The sequence below is a fragment of the Chiloscyllium punctatum genome, chromosome 24, assembly GCF_047496795.1.
Source record: "Chiloscyllium punctatum isolate Juve2018m chromosome 24, sChiPun1.3, whole genome shotgun sequence".
NCBI classification, from domain to species: domain Eukaryota; kingdom Metazoa; phylum Chordata; class Chondrichthyes; order Orectolobiformes; family Hemiscylliidae; genus Chiloscyllium; species Chiloscyllium punctatum.
Window position 1 is genome coordinate 42,255,514 of NC_092762.1, and position 21,942 is coordinate 42,277,455.

Consider the following 21,942-nt stretch of genomic DNA (forward strand, 5'->3'; position numbering starts at 1 on the left):
AATCAGGTCAAACCAGCCACATTAAGGGTCAGATCCGAATAGTAACGTCCATCCTTTTCTTCAGTTCTTTGTGGACCAAGGCTCTTGCCAGGCCATGTCCCCAGTGGCAGACTCCTGTCCCCCGATGTTCTGATCTGGTTAGGTTTGGATCATTGAATGCAAGGCCTACACTGTGTGTTGATGGGCAAGAACTAACATCTCCAAGGCCTGTCAGTGCTGAGGTCCATGTGCTTTGTTACACCCAACCCTTGCACAGCCTCCACATGACCTCTCACCTGGAACCATTGGACTTTTTGGCACAGGAAGAGAACAGTCGGCCCATTGAAATGGTGCTTGCCTGTAAAGAGCTATCCAGTCAAATTCTACTTTCCCACTCTTGCTCACAGCCCTTCATTGCATCTTAAGAGTATTCCAATTATTTTTTAAACATGAAATAATCGGTTCTCTCTTTCAGGCAGTGAGTTCCTGACCCCCACCATCCTCCTGGCGAAAATTACTCTTCAGTAACCCTCCTTTCTCACAATCCTTCCACCATTTACTTTTAGTCTGGTCCTCTGGTTAGTGACCCCTTTATACTAATGAAAATTGATCCTTCCTATCTATTCAATAGAGTCCCTTTATAATTTAATACACCTCAGTTAAATCTCTTTTTGGCCTCCTTTGTTGTGAACGTAATTGCCTCGGCCTATCCAATCTTTCTTCATCACTAAACTTTTCCAGCTTGGCAACACACAACAATGTTTTGCTGCTTATTCAGTTTGTCCTTCTCATTAACCAGCTCGGGTTTTATTAGTGACGACAGAAAGGCCATTCACAGGTTGACACTGCTGGCTGGCTCTGCTGTCATGTTCTGTGTAATAAAGCATAATGCTGCAACTCCATTAGCCAGAGTCTGAGGGTTAATAGCTCAATAACATTATCACTATGTCCCCTTAAAACCATGAACCCTCTTTGCACCCCTCAATCCCTGAGCACCTCTAGGTTTTTTTAATAACTGTATAAAGAGATTGTTGGTTACTTTTTAAAATTGGAATTCCTGTTGCCACTACTATTCAAATTGCAACACATAACCTACTGTGAACAACATCCACAGCTTTTATAACCTGTTTAATTCTTCCCATGTAAATATATCTGATCTCCAATGTCCCTTAGAGATGATGTACCCCAGTTGAGAACTAATTGGCGTACTGACTTATTTTGTTCTGTGATTAGTCCATTCGGCAAACTGACTCTTCAGGGCAACAGCTCAGTGTGTTAATGCCGTAGATTGGACAGATCCCTGATGTGGACCTGATCATCACAGTTCAGCAACCCTTGTCAGGCAGATGAACACAGCGGTCTATTTTGCACCTCTTCCGCCAATTCCTTGTGAGGAGGTGATGGCGCAGCACAGCACAGACATGATCTGTTGTCAGTAAAGACCACTGTCCATTGGTTCAGTCCCAGGGTTGGTGAGGTCAGTCATGGCTGATGTAGAAAGCCCTCAGTTGAACAAGTTCCACAATGTGGATAGCTGTGAGCATTTGTGGATGGTCATAATGTCAGCATTGGCTCTGTGTGGCCTGGAGGTATTTGGACATGCAACACTTTGTATGCGTTCAGCTATATTCCACACATTATACACATACACATACACACATGTACATATACATGTACACGTGCATTTCTGTCCAGAGATTACAGAAAACAGATCTCAGCACAGATCGGTGAACAAACCTGACCTCTAGAAATTTAAAATATCCCTCCCATTAAAGGAACACGCTCCCTTCTCCTTCCTATTGTGCATCCCCAGCCAGCTGTATATGGACTTAAGGTACTAAGGTTAGTTTTAATCCTAATATTAGATGGTACCACTATGGAAATTGGGTTCTAAATTTGAGACTAACTGCCTAATACATGATTAATTGTAATCGGTACAGATTGTGTGATACAGTTTCACTGTTAGAATGTACTGAGATCCTTAACCACTTTTCTTGCTAATCCAGTGCCGTGAATAGAGCTCCCTCAAGTAGGATGTGACTGCTCAGTGTGAAATATCCTTTTTGTCTTTAACAGAAACAAGTGAATTTGGAGACTCCGATAGAGGTGTCTGTGGTGAACGAGGTGAGGTCCCAGCCAAGTGTCTCTCTCCCCGAGGATTTGGCTCGCAGGAATCTGACAAACCTTGATCCTCAGCCAGTAGGAATTCCAGAAGGTAAACTTGTGCAGAGCCAAGATTCAGAACAAGACAGCGATCTTTCCAAAGATACGAGGGAGATCTCGACTACTGGATCCAGAAACCGACTAGAACAGCAGGTAGATAATGAGCTTGTGTTGAAGGAAGGAGGGGATAAAGAATCTGATTCCCTCAACCATCCGCAGTGGTTTACTCAAAGCAAGGATTCTCTGGAAGAGCAGCCCCCCGACCCAATGGAGAAAACTGAGGGAAATGTCTTTGCCACCAACAATGGATCTTTGCTCAATTTTGATTACTCATGCCAAAGTCCTGAAAATGGAACCCATTTGCTTTCACACAATCCAAATGCAATCACACTGATTACTTCAGGGTCATCTGTTTCAGACACTTCAGCATCCAGGATTGATGATAGTAATGATGTAATCATTCATGCAACAAAAGTTTCTGTCATCCAGCACCCTGACATTGACGATCATGACAGTCCAGCTCATCGTGACCTATTTTCTTCAAAGACACAGCAAGATGAAGATTGGATCCATTCCACAAAATTAGCCACCATAAAGAAAGAAGCCAACTTTGACCTTCGGACTTACCATGCGGAGAAAAAGCCAACAAAACTTTTTCCTGAAGATGAGGGAGAAAAGTATCAGGTGATAGTCATCAAAGGAACAGCTGATGATGAGGTGCTCATGAAGGAGAGAAAACAGATTATTAGAAACCAAGCCATGAAGAAAAACGCCACCATTGCTGAGAAATGGGGGTCGGCGGAGCAACTGAATATGGAGGAGAAACCGTCACTTGCAGATTCCGTGCAGAAACACGATGAAGTGGAGATTCCTTCCACAGAAACCAATGCATCACCCTTCTCATTCTCCACCACTCCTTCTGAAGGCATCAACACTGAGCAAATAAACTTCGCCGCTGCTCGGCAACAGTTCCTCGAGATGGAGAAGTCACAGCCGGAAATCCCACTGAGCCCAAGACCCTCTCCTAGGATCTTGAATCAACCTTCCAGACCGTCTGAATCAATGTATGGTCTTCACTACAAGGCAGACACAAGCCCAGGGGTCACTCTAAAGGCTGTTAGAGTTGAATGTTTCCCTGATGAAGAAAGGGAGCACCTGGAGAAGCCTTTCCCTAAAAGCAATGGCACCTTCATTGCGACAAAAGCAACTGTGGAAAATGGTGATGGTGAGAGCCAGCAAACTCTGCCTGTCTACCCATCATTAGATGACCTTGACTCTGGACTGGGGGAGATGTCCAATGACTGCAGCTATGGGTATACAAGTGATGGTGGGGCATCAACTGAAATACTGAACGCGGGAACTGATAACAGTGGTGCTGCTTTGGAATCCCCAGAGCTGAAACATGCATCTGAAACACCCATTCAGAGGGAAATTCGATTGGCCATGGAGAGGGAAGACAGTCTTCGTAAGGAGCGAGGAATTAAGAAGTCTAGCGACTCCGAGGAAATGGTGGAAATCAGAACCAAGCCACTGTTAACGCAACTGCCTCCGGCATCTCCTTTCTCAAAATCTAAAGACAAAAACCGGATGGTTTTTTTTGTTCAGCGAGATATCGAAATGGAGTCGAAGAGGGAAGAGAAGTTGAGGGAAGAGGGTAAAGTCCAGGGATTGTATGATAAAGGAACATCAGAAGAGGTGGAGAAACGCAAAAAGGTTTTTGAACAGCAAGTAGATGATGTGCCAGTTGTGCCACAGCCGAGCCTGCACTCAAAGGTAACCACTCCTGCTCCACAGGATCCTGGCACTGTGCACAGCCTTCCAGTGGAAGACAGCACAATCGAAGTTGATTCGACAGAATATAAAGTAATCTTGCGGGAATATCCAGACTATCAGCTGAACAGTAAAAGCAATCCCAAGACCTACAGTTCAAAGCTGGACTCGCCTTCACACAGCACAAGGCTGGTGGAGAGCTGGGCCACACCCAGTGAAGAGCCCTACATCTTGCGACCGCTCAAGTCACAGACCACTTTCCTGATTGAGAGGGAAATTGAGGAAGAGCAGCGTCGGGAAGAGGAGCTGCGAGCTCAGCGACAGAGGCAGCAGCCGGCTCAGAACCTTGATTCGAGTAAGTGTATTGAACAAGATATTGAAATTTTCAGCATTCACTATCACTGCCCAACTGAAATGGACAGTCGTTGACTCCAGGAAATCCAGACATTGCTGCTAATGCTTCAATACTTCTCCAGGTTGTCTTTAGCAATACCTGCTTCCCCAATTTTATTGGTTTCAATGTCATGAACAAAGTACAAGGTAATTATTGCTGAAACACATACTTGCCATGAAATGCTCAATTTATATTCATGAGGGGTCAAATTTCTTGGTAATGACAAAATCTTTATCCTTGACATTTCCTAATTTTCATTTTAGTTTCTATCTAATTCTAATCATAATAATTTATTTGGCTGAAAAGTTAAAGTAAAAGCAAAGGATTTTTTTTTTCCCCTGGTCTGCTGCCTGTGAGAATCCTTCAGTGATATTAACGGATCACCTACTTACTGAGGCCTTTTCAAGAAATCTTTTTCACTCAGTACCACATTTAAACTAATATGGGGAGAGAGAAAATTCCCTCCAAGGAGCTTCCTGCAATTTTGTGGGTAGTTTTGTTTGAGATCTCGATTTGGAGACACTGGTGTTGGACTGGGGTGTACCAAGTTAAAAATCACACAACCCCAGGTTATAGTCCAACAGGTTTATTTGGAAGCACTAGCTTTCAGAGCGCCGCTCCTTCATCAGGTGGTTGTGGTTCTCCACAACCACCTGATCAAAGAGCAGTGCTCCGAAAGCTAGTGCTTCCAAATAAACCTGTTGGACTATAACCTGGTGTTGTATGTTTTTAACTCTGTTTGAGATCAGTATTGAGTGTTCTTGCTTTACCACAGTCCAGGGAATCCTTGTTTGATAGCTCCAACTCTTTAAGCTCCAATTAACCTTTCACAGAGACAGAACCTGCTGATGTGAAAAATACACACCCACACTATTCAACATACTTCAGTGCTCAGTTGTAATAAACATTCCTTTGTGTTAGAATATAAGGAAAGTTGGTCTTAATAGTATCAATGCATTTAAGGGGAAGCTGGAATGACCACATGAGGACAAGTGCATAGAAAGATGATAAGGTCAGAGGAGGCTTGTGTGTAGCATCAGTGCTGCATGGGATAGTCTGGTTTAATGGCCTGCATTTTGTAGACTCCCTATAGAGCACTGTACTACCCAAAGATTCTGTCTATAATTTATTCTGAGATATTCCAGGAATTGCATATAGTTTGTTTAACAGACAATGACCCAAGTTGTAATTTTGATTGGAGCATTGGAGGTCCATGTTTCACTAGGACCTTACTGTCTCTTCTCTTGTTTGCTCTCTCTCACCCACTGGGACCAGATATTTTGATGGCCACAGCAATGCTGACTCAAGTTGGGCAACTTGGCTGGGCAGAATCCCCAGTGCAGCTGACTCCATGGGAATTGTCCAGGAAAGGGCGACACGGTGGCTCAGTGGTTAGCACTAGTGCCTCACAGCACCAGGGTCCTATGTTCAATTCCAGCCTGGGGTGACTGTCTGTGTGGAGTTTGCACGTTGTCTGCGTGGGTTTCTTCTGGGTGCTCCGGTTTCCTCCCATAGTCCAAAGATGTGCAGGTGAATTGGCTACACTAAATTGCCCATAGTGTTAGGTGCATTAGTCAGAGGGAAATGGGGTCTGGGTGGGTTACTCTTCAGAGGGTCAGTGTGGACTGGTTGAGCCGAAGGGCCTGTTTCCATACAGTAGGGAATCTAATCTAATCAAACTGAATTTCCTGAAGGGCCCATTACCACTACACCACAGTGTTCCCCACATCACAGGCAACCCTCTGCAGCTCAGCATATTATATCATCCCTTGAGCTCCAACCCTTTGTGAAATCCTCTTAAAAGTCAGAGAATTTGGAAAGTTCAAACTCACTTCAACTTTATAGTTACCTAAGGAAGGTCAGAGGACTGAAAACCCACCCCAACTCCTGGGGAACCATCAAGCTGAGTGGTGGGCTCCTTACTGACCCCAATGACACATCCAGCTATTTGGCTCTAGCCCTCACCCCAAACACACCCTTCTCACCCACTTTCCACTCCACACCCCCACAAAAACCTCATGTATTTATCCTTTCACACTAACTGCTTGACATCTTAAAATCAAAATGCAGCACTCAGTGCTATACAAGGGGATGTGGCTTCTATATCAAATCCTTCCGCTGCTGGATTTGGGATTTCCTGGACAGGTTCATAACCAGAGGCCCCTGTCCAGGAATCTCCAATACAGAAGTCACCCAAAGGTAAGTGGGTCATTTTTAATCACGTCAAGGTTGGAAATAGGGTTTCAGATGCTGATTGGAATTCTTGGTTCTTGGTCCCACTGCTGCTCCCAACCTCCGTTAACTCTGAACCCATCTCCTAGAGCACTAGCCTGGGCTGCTGGATTGCTAGTCTAGTCTCATTACCACTACACCACAGTGTTCCCCACATCACAGGCAGCCCTCTGCAGCTCAGCACACTATATCATGTCTTGAGTCAGATGATGTTCCTTGTGGAATGGCAGATCTTCAATGCTCACGACACTCAGCGCCTATATTCAGCAGTGTTGCACCCTAAGAAATTCTCCAAGATCAACGTGATTTTGTTCCCCCTCACCTTTTTAAGCTTCAAGAGAATACAATGTTCATTCTTATTCACCTTAAGTGAACAATGGATTCATTGCAGTATCTGTTTGATTTTCTATCTCATATTTAAGAGGCTTCCGTGTGACTGGGATTGTCAATGTTCGGCCATTTGTCTTAAAGAGAACCATTTACTCCTCACTTGTGATTATCAGCTCAGTCTTGTTCTTGGTCTTGAAGGACTGGGTTTTATTCTGAAAAATCAGGCTGCCTGTTTTTTTAGATTAGATTAGACTACTTACAGTGTGGAAACAGGCCCTTCAGCCCAACAAGTCCACACCAACCGCCGAAGAGCAACCCACCCAAACCCATTCCCCTACATTTACCCCTTCACCTAACACTACAGGCAATTTAGCATGGCCAATTCACCTAACCTGCACATCTTTGGACTGTGGGAGGAAACCCACGCAGACACGGGGAGAACGTGCAAACTCCACACAGTCAGTCGCCTGAGGCGGGAATTGAACCCAGGTCTCTGGCGCTGTGAGGCAGCAGTGCTAACCACTGTGCCACCATGCTGCCCCTTTCTAACTTTATCAGCAGCATCTTCTCCACAGTGCAGTGTTTGGCAGAGTGAATGTGTGTAGGGATCACATTGACCTCCTGCACATGCTGGTAAACCACACTATTAGACCCCACCCGCTCCCAAAACAGCCTTTCTCCAAGAGCCTGACAGCTACCCCGAATGCCAATCCACCTCACACAAAACATCGATCTCCAATCCCTCCTGTCCCACCTCTGGTCTCCCCCCTCAGTCAACACTGGTTTCATAAGTTGCCTCCTTTCTCCACGATGGTTGATACCTGTGTCCTTCTAAACATTTTCCTAAACTCTGATAGACTTTCTGTAGGGACACAGCTTGATTTTTCCCTGGTTTTCCAATTTTTCATTTGAAAACGTTTAAACGCCTGTGGGAGGTCATAAGCTGATTTTCAAGTTCTGGTTCAGAAACTAATACTTGGACAAATCCTACACTTGACTATATCGCTCCTCTTTTTTTGAAGTGCTAATACTCTAATTAGACAGGAGGCAGGTTTGGTGCAGAGTGTCTCTGAGGGGTGAAGGCTCCCAACCTGGCAGTGGCATTGGCAGATGACAGAGGCTGATGCCTCCCAATACCACTCTCCATTTGAAAGTCTTGGTGGTTTCAAGGTGTTGGAATCCACAGATAACCTCTGGAAATGAAACTTTTAAATGGTGCCCTACCCAACTTTGATCTTCCTGGCAATTTAAACTCCTGCTCTGTGAGTACATGACTGAGAGTGTACAACCATATTGGTGTCTGCTGTACGCTTGTGCATTGGTGTACATGTCTTCACTGGACGTGTGTGTGTGTGTGTGTGTGTGTGTGTGTACATGTTTACCTATGTGCATGTACCTCTATATATACATGTATATATGTGCGAGGGCTGTACATTTTGTATGTAATTATTTCATGTGGCTGTATGCTCAGTTAAGGCAATACTTTAACCCTTCTGCAGCTGCCAGACCAGATTGCCTGAATTCTACAGTTAATCTAATGTCTCCTGGGCAGCCTTCACTTGCTGGGACTTCAGATGGTGATCAAACAAAAGACCTTACAGAAACGATACAGAAACATGAAAGGCAAAAAGGGAAACCGTGGGAAAGAAAGGACGACACTTCGGTAAGTTAGAAGTTTAACTAAATATTTATATACCTTTTCTAAACCGATAAGGTGTTAATGAGCTAGTTAACAATTTGATGGGTGCATTTCCAGCATCAATCAACGATGGGTTGCATTGGAAGGAAGATTCTGATTGTCATTATGGATGTATGTTAAGTCTCGAGGATCATTTCCTTCAAACTGAAAATAGCTGATGATTGTGAAGAAGCAATTAGATTACATTACAGTGTGGAAACAGGCCCTTCGGCCCAACAAGTCCACACTGACCCGCCGATGCGCAACCCACCCATACCCCTACATTTACCCCTTACCTAACACTACAGGCAATTTAGCATGGTCAATTCACCTGACCTGCACATCTTCGGACTGTGGGAGGAAACCAGAGCACCCGGAGGAAACCCACGCAGACACGGGGAGAACGTGCAAATTCCACACAGTCAGTCGCCTGAGTCAGGAATTGAACCCGGGTCTCTGGCGCTGTGAGGCAGCAGTGCTAACCACTGTGCCACTGTGCCGCCCAAAGCTAATGGTATCACCATAATTTCTTTATCCTTCCAAAGTCTAACCATTTTCAACCTTAACTGTTTCTTTTAAGGAGGTAATGATATTAGTTTGAAGAGCCAGTGCAGGCACAATGGCCCGTATGATCTTCTGTGTTAACAATTCTGTAAAATATTACTAATGGCTTCAGAACAAGCATTAGGAGGAGGCTGTCAGCCCTCCAAGCTTGTTCCACCATTCAGTAAGGTCTTAGCTAAGCTGTGACCTGTTGTTTCATACACCCACTTTTGCCCCGTAATATCTATAGTTAACAAAAATCTATCAATCCCAGATTTAAAATTAAGAAATGATTCAGCATTGAATGCTATTTGTAGAAGAGAGTTCCAAACTCCTACCACCTAATTTCGCTCCTGGAAGGTAGCATCTCATATTTTTTCTATAATTTACTGCCCTTGATGACCCAAATAGTTTCTCTCTATTTTGTGTTACCTTTAATGTTTGGAAACTGTGCATCAAATCACCATAAACGCGTCTAAACTTCAAGGAATATAGCTTTGCTTGTATAATCTATCCTCTCAACATAACATTTGGAATCCAGATATCATTCCAATAAATCTATATTTCCCTCCATCCAAGGCTACTGGATGCTTCATAGGTGCCCAGAAGTGCTCATGATAACTTCATGTCTGGTCAAACCATGTTTATTACTGCTGCATCAATACCCACTAGTGTTTTAGGTCTCTTGATATAAAGCCCAGTGTTCCTACGACAGCCTTTCTGGTTGTTGTCTGTTAATTTTATCCATGACAGTTTAATGAACTATTAATTTGGAACTCCAAGTCTCTTTAGACTTGCACTCTGAAAGTTTCCTGTGGGTCCAAAGTGAATAAACTCACATTGAAATCCATTTGCCAGTTTGTGCCCATATATTTAATCTATCGATAACTGTTTGTAATTTTATGCACTCATCTATGTTGTTTAAAATTGCAATTGATTCATCAATAAATTTGTAAATTTGTCTCTCCCAGTTGTTCATAAATGCAGTGAAATATTGAGACAATCTTGTGGGACACCCACATCATATTGATTCGAATGCCCACCCATTGTCTCTTGCGAGGTTAAAACAAGGACTGCAGATGCTGGAAACCAGAGTCTAGATCAAAGTGGTGCTGGAAAAGCACAGCAGGTCAGGCAGCATCCGAGGTTCTCTCTTGCTGTCAGCCAACTTCCCAAGCAGCTCAACAAGAATTCTGTTCCTGATTTGGGGACATACATGAGAATAATGGCTTTGATTATAAGAGCTCACATAAATAATCTGCTGTCTTCGTTTGTGAAGGATAGGCCCTAGATCAAGAATCCAAAGTTTACTGGTATCTGCAGAATTGCAGTGCTATGTGAGATCTGCCTTTAGAAAGGGAATAAAAGGGGAAGAAAGTGTAGGAAGACTTTCCTCACTGTCCCCTTTCCTATCCCTTTTCCGTTTAATCAAATGCCCTGTCTGTCTATTAGAAGCAAAATGGGCCTGAAATGTAACCATGTGCCAATGGTTTCAAGAGTAAAGTTTAATATTCTGCACAGTATCTACTAGCGTCACCTGGACCTCTTGTAATAATGAACGGAGCAAACTGAATGAGGTTGTGACCTTACAGTACAGCAGAGGTCAATGATTCCACTGAAACAGTGGAGTCTCAACAACCTTGCATACAGCTATAAAGTAAAACATTGTAGTCAGGTATGAAAATACGAAACTGAGGTCAGGCATCAGGAGTTACTCTTTGTTTGATTTCATGATGGTTTATTGTAGTGGCATCCTCAAATTTCTGATGAAAGCTTTGTTTTCAACTTCAGTATGCTGGTATCGAGGCTTCTGATGACGTCAACATTGAGGTAGTTACCTTTTGTTACTGCCAGGCTTGCTGTCTACCTGTCTGCATGTCTGACCAGTGTTACTAACTGCTTGGCTGCTGCATTGTGATAACTTTTGAGAGGAAGGTAGTCTTGAAATAGTGAGTTGCTTTGTTACTAACAGTATTCTGTTTACTAAATCACTTGCAATTACAATTGTTCTGGATTTTTTTTTTACTTTTTCATAATTATGGATGTTGCTACAGCAGCACTTTTTTGACCATTCCTAATGTCCCTTGAGAAAGTTGTGGAAGGCTGCTGCAGTCCTTGGTGTGTATACTCCCAATGCTGTTGGTGAGGGAGTTCCAGGATTTTGACCCAGTGATAGCATAAGCATGATGATTTAGTTCCAAGTCAGGATAGTATGTGATTTGGGAAGGGAACTTGCATATGGTGGTATTCCCATGAATCCACTGCCTTTCTCCTATTGGAGGTCATGGGTTTGGAAGGTCATAATGAGTCCAGGTAGAGAAGCAGGTATCTGGCCATCTGGTTTTTTTTTTGCTAATTTTTATTCCCAGAAAGGTTAGTTATGAATGTTTGGCTGAACTTCAATACTCTCAGATTAATTTAGCTCATTAAGGGGTCAGTTTGGACAAACTGGAGTATTTGAATGACTAACATTTTGAGATAATGGTTGGTTATTCTTCTCTGTCATCTCCTCTTCAGTGGTCTGTTTGTTTATTTCGATATGATAATGAGGTGTAAAGTAGATGAAGCATCGGGCACTGGTGCTATACTGCATGTGTCAAACACTTGTATATGATTATAGGATTTTTTTTGACAGCAGGTTTCTGAATGGATGTTTTTCCCCCAGTATTTCAACACTTGCCATTATTGTTAAATAACTCATTGGTTCCCCAAGGCACACCGGGCAATGTAGCTGGCAAGGAGGTGGCAATAAGAGCCATACAGGTGACATGGGGACTGAATTGGGGAAGTGAGGGGGAAGACTCTAGGGCTTAACCACTTGGAATACAGTTGGGATGAAGATGCAGAGAACTAAGGCAGGCCTTCTAACCAGACCAGGAGAAAGTGAGGACTGCAGATGCTGGAGGTCAGAGCTGAAAATGTGTTGCTGGAAAAGCGCAGCAGGTCAGGCAGCATCCAAGGAACAGGAGAATCGACGTTTCGTATGCCCGAAACGTCGATTCTCCTGAATTCCTGAAGAAGGGCTGATGCCCGAAACGTCAATTCTCCTGTTCCTTGGATGCTGCCTGACCTGCTGCGCTTTTCCAGCAAGACATTTTAAGCTTCTAACCAGACCACCTTGGCACGGGCTGCCCCCTCTGAACATCTGCGATCTGCTTCCTGGGTCAATGCATTTGCCAAAACACACATTTTAAACCAAGATGGGCTATCTGAGTCTGAATATTAACTGCCTTGGTTATGAAAAGCTTGCCCGCTGTAAACCACCCAAATATCCTCACACCCATTCCCCCCCAGAACACATACAGACACAAGACCTCATCCAACTCCCCAACCTCTCAGACACTTTACCCCATCCAATTCCCCACTCCCATATACACTGTAACCCATCCAACTCCCCATCTTCCCTTACACACTGTACCCTTTCCAACTCTCTACCCTCTCTCACAATGTACCCCATCCAATTCTCCACCCTCTCATAGGGAGTTTGTTTGTTCATTTGGTGGCTTTGTATGTTAAGTGTAAGCCAGATGTTGGATATTCCTCTCGGGTTGTCTGTTAAGTGTTGGGAAAGGGGAAGCAAGAATGCGGGAATGGATTTTATTTTGAATTCTCTATATTTTACCTTGCTGACTCATGGTTTCCTTTGGCTCCAGGTGCTGGAATCTACCAGAGTAACTCGACGTCAAAGTGCATTGGCACAGCGCTGGGAGGCTGGGATATTCCACAACCACCTGGAAGAATGAAGCTGGTCTTCTTATCTGAAGTGATATAATTGTAGACATTAAGTAATATTCTAAAAAGCACTGCCTGCTGAATAGAAATGAAGTTCTGTCTTGCACTCTGGAATGATTTAACTCAAGTAACTGTATATATACTTGTATAGGTGACTTGGCTATGACCTTCAAGTTCCAAACTTGGGCTTGTTGTTTCTATCTTCCTTTGTACATGGCAATACCGTATTAGGGGAAAACTCTTTGTAGCTATGAGTGAAATGGTAGGTTCAGCGGTAACCAACTTCCCTCAGATCCCTTTCCACCATTGAGGTTCTCAGCTTTGTTTCTTTTGGAATGAACATTTTGGTAAATGTACTTTTAAAGGGAAGCCCTCCTGGGGTCCATGAACTGTTCTTGATAATATCAGGGAACTTTTTTGCAGAGAAGCAGAATCCTATTTGTGTGCATTTATTTAAAAACAAATTTCATCAATAAATCAGTGTCTGTAACAAAGGCGCTTTCACTGGACAGATCCACTTTGTGTCTGTGTCTGTTTGTGTGAGAGAGGGACAGCGTGGGTAGGAAAAGATGTCGTAAAAAAATCCAGATACATTATGTCCATTGATCCAACCTTACCCACTCCACTAGCAAGTTACACCTTAATTCCTCATAGATTTCTCAAACACAATTTTCTTTTTATCTTTCCTCATGTTGGCTCTGCTTAATCATTTTATGATTTTGTGCGTATGCTGTTAACACATCTCTCTAATAATGAACTTTTGCATTGGCCAATGACTAACATTAATCAAAATGGCCTCCAGTGCCCCCCTTTTCCACTTGGTCTAACTAGAAGTGTAATATAGTTAAAAATACATTTTAATGCAAATTAGCAACTAGTTACAGGTTACATTGATATGACAGACATCATTTGGAGACCTTGAGAAGCATCAGAACTTGTGTCTCATGTCCTTAGAAGATTCTACGCTGTTTTACCCACAGCTCCATATGACATCAACACAGTTGGTGGTTCTTACTGAGTCTCCTCAGCATTGACCTTTTCAGAACCATGTTCAACAGCCACCTGTGCTAAACAGGTAGTCAGATGTATATTCAATGTTGTGTATTTCCCAAATTAAGTGGTTCTAAATTAAGCATTTGTCATGTCAACATTTTCTATCTCAGATCTAATTGGTCTGATCTAGAGGGGCCATTAATTCATGCATATAAATGTGGAAGAGAAATATACAAAGTGATTGGCTAGTTTACACAGCCAAAATCCTAGAGTTTCACGAATGCGTGATGGATTAAGGGCAAAACACAAACGTGCAAAATTCAAATGAATTCAATCACAGATTTTCAATTCCATAAAATAATCTCTTTATTGTCTTTCTAATGAAACTTGCCAATAAAGCATTAATATATCAGTAAAATATTAATGTATCATATAAGTACCAGGTTTGTGTATAAATATATGAAAAGGATATTAATATATTGAAATAAATCCAAGATGGTAGCAGGGTAGGACATTCAGCTGGAGATCGTCCACTCTGTCCATTCCTTTTCTTCTTTTTCTCTTTGTTTTCTTGTGTTTTTTTTCTCTTCTTTTTCCTTTTCAGCCAGCAGAGTGCAGATGGGAGTCAAGTGGCCAAAGCAGAACACGGATGGAGTCCATTGTCCCAGAACAAAGCAAAGACATCAGCCAGTGGCCTGGTGCAGATTGGGGATGACCAGCAGCTTTTAGCAGATAGGGCAGCCAGTAGGTCCAGAGCAAAGATGGCTACTGGTTAGGAACTGGTGGACCACCAGGAAGGCCTTATAGAAAGACTGTGATATCTATCTTTTAAGCTTTATTTATTTTCCTAACTTATACTATGTATACCTGTAACATAGTGTAACTTTAGTTTCTCTTTATTTTGTACCTAAGATAGTGCCGTGTGTTGACGACATTGCACTTTTCACTGTACTTCTATACTTTAGTAATTTGAGTACACGTGACAATAAATCTAATTTAAAATTCCTCATTGCTTAATTTGCAGGGTTATTTTTGTTAATTTTTAGGAATCAGAACCCAAGAAGTTGTGCAGAGTCAAAATTAATGCATCCATTATCCTTCCATCCAACCTGGATAGGAGTGGTCAGTTCCATATTTAACTGTATGAATTTCTCCAGTAATATTTCAATAGATATCCTGATTCTTTATATTTCTCATTTCCCTTAATTCCAGGATCTTTAATGTTTCTGACCATGATCATTTGACTTTGCCCCATGTTTACTTTCATTAATCTCTTCCCACAGCCATCTCTCTGGGGAGGAGGCGCTGCCCAGAGCATGCGCCAGTAGTCGCAGTGACGTCACAGCTGGGTTGCAGGGGCGGAGCCGAGGTCACTGGGGCGGGGCCGAGATTCTTGAGGGGGGGAGGGGGCCCCGGAGCGGGGATGTGGAGGAGGGGCAGAAGGATGTGTTCGCTGGAGGCGGGGCCGAGAAACGCTGGGGGCGTGGCCCAAGGTTGTGGAGGCGGGGCAGAGGTGGCAGGGGTAGGACGGAGGGCTGTAGAGGCGGGGCCGAGTCGTCGGGGGCGGGGCGAAGGGCAGTGGGTGGGAGTCGCAGTCTCGGGGGCGGGGCTAAACTCTGCGGGGCGGAGCTGAGTCCGCGGCCTAGTGTTTAAGGCTGTCAGCTGAATTCAATAGTCCCTCAGACACACAAAGGGAAATTACTCTCATCTGCCTTTCCTGTGCAGCAGGAGTCATATTTATATAAGATCTGTACATTAGACAATCTGACAGGGAAACAGCTATGTATAATCCCTCCTCAGAGACCCCCCCCTGTGCTACATGGTTGTTAATTCACACACATGTCACTTTTAGATCCAGAGTGGATTGGGTTTCTTGGCAGATTTAAAAATCACACAACACCAGGTTATAGTCCAACAGGTTTATTTGGAAGCACACTAGCTTTCAGGTGATGAAGGAGCAGTGCTCCAAAATGCTTTCAAATAAACCTGTTGGACTGTAACCTGGTGTTGAGTGATGTTTAACTTTGTTCCCACCACCCCCACACCAAGTCAACACCAGCACCTCCACACCTTGGCAGATTGATTGAGAAAGCTATTGTAGATACATTTCAAAACTTTCTGTACAGTTTTACTGTAAATGTGACTTGCCCAGGCTCCTCGAAGGTTGAGGTCATCCATGATTACTGCCTTATCCTTTTTTACAAGCCCCCTCTACTTTCCTGAGTTATACCCTGCCCTACACTACTCTGCCCTACACAACTACTGTTTGAGGATTGCTATAGAATCATAGCATTGTACAGCACAGAAACAGAGCCTTCGGTCCAGTTCATCCATGCCAACCAGATATCCTAAATTAATCTAGTCCCATTTACCAGTACTTGATCCATATTCCTCTAAACTCTTCCTATTCAAATAGCCATCCAGATGCCTCTTGGATGTTGTTATTGTACCAGCCTCCATCTCTTCTTGCAGGTCAATCTGTACACGCACCACCCTCTATATGAAACAGTTGCCCATTAGGTCCTTTTTAAACTCCCCCCCTCCTCACCCTAAACCCATGCCCTCCAGTTCTGGACTTTCCAACCCCAGTGAAAATGCCTTGTATATTTACCTGACCATGCTCCACATAATTTTAAAAACACCTATAAGATCATCCCTCAGCCTCCAACCCTCAAGACACCCAGAAAGCCTCAGCGGGGACCAAGCAGGCTGACAAGCGAAACTAGACAGCATTTGCAGACAAGGGAATACACTTCAAGCTCCCACTAACAATGTCAGAGCACCACAGCTATCCCAAAGCCCTGAGGGCGGTTTCACAACCCAGCAATAGCAAAGCCACACAAAGAACTGGTCAGACAGAGAGGCACCAGCAAGAGCACTACTCCCAGGACAGATAGGATCAGGGTTAACCCTAAGGCTTTCCATTCCAGATGTCAGGAATAAAAGAATGACGAGAGTTAAATTAGGGCCAATCAAGGATAATAGTGGGAAGTTGTGTGTGGAGTCGGAGGAGAAAGGGGAAGCACTAAATAAATATTTTTCGATAGAAAATGAAAATGTTGGTGAGGAAGATACAGAGATACTTGCATCTAGACTAGAAGAGATTGAGGTTCACAAGGAAGAGGTATTAGAAATACTGCAGAGTGTGAAAATAGACAAGTCCCCTGGGCCAAATGGGATCTATCCTAGGATTCTCTGTGAAGCAAGGGAAGAGATTGCCAAGCCTTTGGCATTGATCTTCAAATCATCATTGTCTACAGGAATAGTGCCTGAAGACTGGAGGAGAGCAAAGTGGTTCCCTTGTTCAGAAAGGGTATTAGAGACAACCCTGGTAATTACAGACCAGTGAGTCTCACTTCAGTTGTTGGTAAAGTGTTTGAAAAGGTTATAAGAGATAGGATTTATAACCATCTAGAAAAGAATAATCTGATCAGGGACAGTCAGCATGGTTTTGTGAAGGGTAGGTCATACCTAACGAATCTTATTGAGTTTTTTGACAAAGTGACCAAACAGGTAGATGAGAGTAAACCGGTTGATGTGGTGTATATGGATTTCAGCAAGGTGTTCGATAAGGTTCCCCACAGTAGGCTATTATGCAAAATGCGGAGGAATGGGATTGTGGGAGACATAGCAGTTTGGATCAGTAATTGGCTCGCTGAAAGAAAACAGAGGGTTGTAGTTGATGGAACATGTTCATCTTGGTGTCCAGTTACTAACGGCGCACCGCAAGGGTCGGTGTTGGGTCCACTGCTGTTCGTCATTTTTATAAATGACCTGGACGAGGGCTTAGAAGGGTGGGTTGAGTAAATTTGCGGATGACACTAAGGTCGGTGGAGTTGTGGATAGTGATGAAGGATGTAGTAGATTGCAGAGAGACATAGATAGGATACAGAGCTGGGCTGAGAGGTGGCAAATGGAGTTTAATGTGGACAAGTGTGAGGTGATACACTTTGGATGGAGTAATTGGAATGCAAATTACTGGGCTAATGGTAAGATTCTTGGGAGTGCAGATGAGCAGAGAGATCTCGGTGTCCATGTACACAGATTAAGAATTTATCAATCTCTGCCTTGAAGACATTTAACGTCCCAGCCTCCACTGCGCTCCATGGCAGTGAATTCCACAGACACACCACTCTCTGGCTGAAGAAATGTCTCCTCATTTCTGTTCTAAATTGACCGCCTCTAATTCTAAAGCTGTGGTCACAGGTCCTAGTCTCCCCACCTAATGGAAACAGTTTTGCACCGTCCACCCTTTCTAAGCCATGCATTATCTTGTAAGTTTCTATTAGACCTCCCCTCAACCTTCTAAACTCTAACAAATACAATCCCAGGATCCTCAGCCATTCATCGCATGTTAGGCCTACCATTCCAGGGTATCATCCATGTGAATTGCCACTGGACACGCTCCAGTGCCAGTATGTCCTTCCTGAGGTGTGGGACTCAAAACTGGACACAGTATTCTAAATGGGGTAAAAACAATAACTGCAGATGCTGAAAACCAAATACTGGATTAGTGGTGCTGGAAGAGCACAGCAGTTCAGGCAGCATCCAACGAGCAGCGAAATCGACGTTTCAGGCAAAAACCCTTCATCAGGAATAAAGGCAGTGAGCCTGAAGCGTGGAGAGATAAGCTAGAGGAGGGTGGGGGTGGGGAGAGAGTAGCATAGAGTACAATGGGTGAGTGGGGGAGGAGATGACGGTGATAGGTCAAGGAGGAGAGGGTGGAGTGGATAGGTGGAAAAGGAGCTAGGCAGGTCAGACAAGTCCAGACAAGTCAAGGAGACAGTGCGGAGCTGGAAGTTTGAAACTAGGATGAGGTGGGGGAAGGGGAAATGAGGAAGCTGTTAAAGTCCACATTGATGCCCTGGGGTTGAAGTGTTCCGAGGCGGAAAATAAGGCGTTCTTCCTCCAGGCGTCTGGTGGTGAGGGAGCGGCGGTGAAGGAGGCCTAGTCATCCGCCGACATTTCTGCCACCTCCAAAAAGACCCCACCACCAGGGATATAGTTCCCTCCCCACCCCTTTCCGCCTTCCGCAAAGACCGTTCCCTCCGTGACTACCTGGTCAGGTCCACACCCCCCTACGACCCACCCTCCCATTCTGGCACTTTCCCCTGCCACCGCAGGAACTGTAAAACCTGTGCCCACACCTCCTCCCTCACCTCTATCCAAGGCCCTAAAGGAGCCTTCCACATCCATCAAAGTTTTACCTGCACATACACTAATATCATTTATTGTATCCGTTGCTCCCAATGTGGTCTCCTCTACATTGGGGAGACTGGGCGCCTCCTAGCAGAGCGCTTTAGGGAACATCTCCGAGACACCCGCACCAATCAACCAAACCGCCCCGTGGCCCAACACTTCAACTCCCCCTCCCACTCTGCCGAGGACATGGAGGTCCTGGGCCTCCTTCACCGCCGCTCCCTCACCACCAGACGCCTGGAGGAAGAACGCCTCATCTTCCGCCTTGGAACACTTCAACCCCAGGGCATCAATGTGACTTCAACAGCTTCCTCATTTCCCCTTCCCCCACCTCATCCTAGTTTCAAACTTCCAGCTCAGCACTGTCTCCTTGATTTGTCCGGACTTGTCCGACCTGCCTATCTCCTTTTCCACCTATCCACTCCACCCTCTCCTCCTTGACCTATTACCTTTATCTCCTCCCCCACTCACCCATTGTACTCTATGCTACTCTCTCCCCACCCCCACCCTCCTCTAGCTTATCTCTCCACGCTTCAGGCTCACTGCCTTTATTCCTGATGAAGGGCTTTTGCCCGAAACGTCGATTTCGCTGCTCCTTGGATGCTGCCTGAACTGCTGTGCTCTTCCAGCACCACTAATCCAGTATTCTAAATGGGGCCTAGCCAGAGCTTTATAAAGTCTCAGTAACACATCACTGCTTTTACATTCCAACCCTCTTGAGATACATGAGAACATTACATTCGCTTTCTTAACCACGGACTCAACCTGCAAGTTAACCTTTAGAGAATCCTGAACAAGCTCTCCCAGATCCCTTTGTACTTTGGTTTTATGAATTTTCTCACTGTTTAGAAAATAGTCCATGCCTGTATTCTTTTTTCCAAAGTGCAAGACCTCGCATTTGCACACGTTGAATTTCATCAGCAATTTCTTGGACCACTCTCCTAAACTGTCTAAATCTTTCTGCAGCCTCCCCACCTCCTCAGTACTACCTGCCTGCCCGACTAACTTCGTATCATCGGCGAACTTCACCAGAATGCCCCCAGTCCCTTCATCCAGATCGTGAATATATAAAGTGAACAGCTACAGCCCCAACACTGAACCTTGTGGGGCACCACTTGTCACCAGCTGCCATTCCGAAAAAGAACCTTTTATCTCAACTCTCTGCCTTCTGTCAGACAGCCAATCCCCAATCCATGCCAGTGGCTCACCTCGAACACCATGGGCCTTCACCTTACTCAGCAGCCTCCCGTGTGGCACCTTATCAAAGGCCTTCTGGAAGTCTAGATAGATAATATCCACTGGGTTTCCCTGGTCTAACCTACTTGTTACCTCTTCAAAGAATTCTAACAGGTTTGGCAGACACCATTTTTCTAAATCCATGCAGACTTGTTCTAATCTGACCCTGCACTTCCAAGAATTTAGAAATCTCGTCCTTAATGATAGATTCTAGAATTTTACCAACAACTGAGGTTAGGCTAATTGGCCTATAATTTTCCATCTGACTCCAGTGATTTTTGAAAGATCTTAACCAATGTCACCATTATTTCCTCAGCCACCTCCCTCAGGACTCTAGGATGTAGCCCACCCGTGCCAGGAGATTTATCAATTTTTAGACCTTTTAGCTTTTCTAGCACTTTTATTTTATAATGGCTACCAGACTCAACTCTGCCCCTTGACTCTCTTTAATTGTTGGGATATTACTCATGTCTTCCACTGTGAAGGCTGACACAAAGTATTTATTAAGTCCTTCAGCTATTTCCTTACCTCCCAACACTAGCCTTCCTGCATCAATTTGGAGCGGCCCAATTTCTACTTTTGCCTCTCGTTTGTTTCTTATGTATTGAAAGAAACTTTTACTATCATTTCTAATATTACTGGCAAGCTTACCTTCATATTTGATCCTCTCCTTCCTTATTTCTCTCTTTGAGACCTTGATCTTAGTCGGAAGCCCAAAGTTTCCCAGAGAGTGGGCCACCCCTCCACCCTCAAATCCCACCCCTCCAACCATAACAAGGACAGAACCCCCCTGGTGCTCACCTTACACCCTACCAACCTTCGCATAAAACACACATTGCGCCACCTCCAAATGGACGAGAAATGAGGAAACTGGAGAAATCTGAGTTCATCCCTTGTGGATGGAGGGTTCCTAGGCGGAAGATGAGGCGCTCTTCCTCCAACCGTCGTGTTGCTATGGTCTCCTAGGCGGAAGATGAGGCGCTCTTCCTCCAACCGTTGTGTTGCTATGGTCTGCTCTTTCCTCATTTCCCCTCCCCCCACCTTGTCTCAGTCAAATCCCTCGAACTCAGAACCACCTTCCTAACCTGCAATCTTCTTCCTGACCTCTCCGCCCCACCCCACTCCGGCCTATCACCCTCACCTTGACCTCCTTCCACCTATCGCATTTCCAACGCCCCTCCCCCAAGTCCCTCCTCCCTACCTTTTATCTTAGCCTGCTGGACACACTTTCCTCATTCCTGAAGAAGGGTTTATGCCCGAAACGTCAATTCTCCTGTTCCTTGGATGCTGCCTGACCTGCTGCGCTTTTCCAGCAACACATTTTCAGCACTGATTCGGGATAGTCAACATGGCTTTGTGCGTGGGAAATCATGTCTCACAAACTTGATTGAGTTTTTTGAAGAAGTAACAAAGAAGATTGATGAGGGCAGAGCAGTAGATGTGATCTATATGGACTTCAGTAAGGCATTCGACAAGGTTCCCCATGGGAGACTGGTTAGCAAGGTTAGATCTCCTGGAATAAAGGGAGAACTAGCTATTTGGATACAGAACTGGCTCAAAGGTAGAAGTTAGAGAGTGGTGGTGGAGGGTTGTTTTTCAGACTGGAGGCCTGAGACCAGTGGAGTGCCACAAGGATCGGTGCTGGGTCCTCTACTTTTTGTTATTTACATAAATGATTTGGATGCGAGCATAA

The 21,942-nt window shown here is 44.5% G+C and overlaps 1 protein-coding gene across 6 annotated transcripts in view; it reads left to right on the forward strand.

The window, feature by feature from the left end:
- Positions 1-13,338, forward strand: part of LOC140494485 (PALM2-AKAP2 fusion protein-like) — a 241,144-nt gene extending 227,806 nt beyond the window's left edge. For 5 of the 6 annotated variants that reach the window (XM_072593703.1, XM_072593702.1, XM_072593704.1 and 2 more), the window contains 4 exons: positions 2,056-4,267; positions 8,368-8,531; positions 10,881-10,919; positions 12,743-13,338. In XM_072593703.1, the coding sequence (XP_072449804.1) occupies positions 2,056-4,267; positions 8,368-8,531; positions 10,881-10,919; positions 12,743-12,832 (2,505 nt within the window). In that variant the 3' untranslated portion in view covers positions 12,833-13,338. The remainder of the gene's footprint in view (positions 1-2,055; positions 4,268-8,367; positions 8,532-10,880; positions 10,920-12,742) is intronic. The other variant, XM_072593705.1, reaches the window with a different exon arrangement.
- The last annotated feature ends 8,604 nt before the right edge of the window (positions 13,339-21,942 follow it).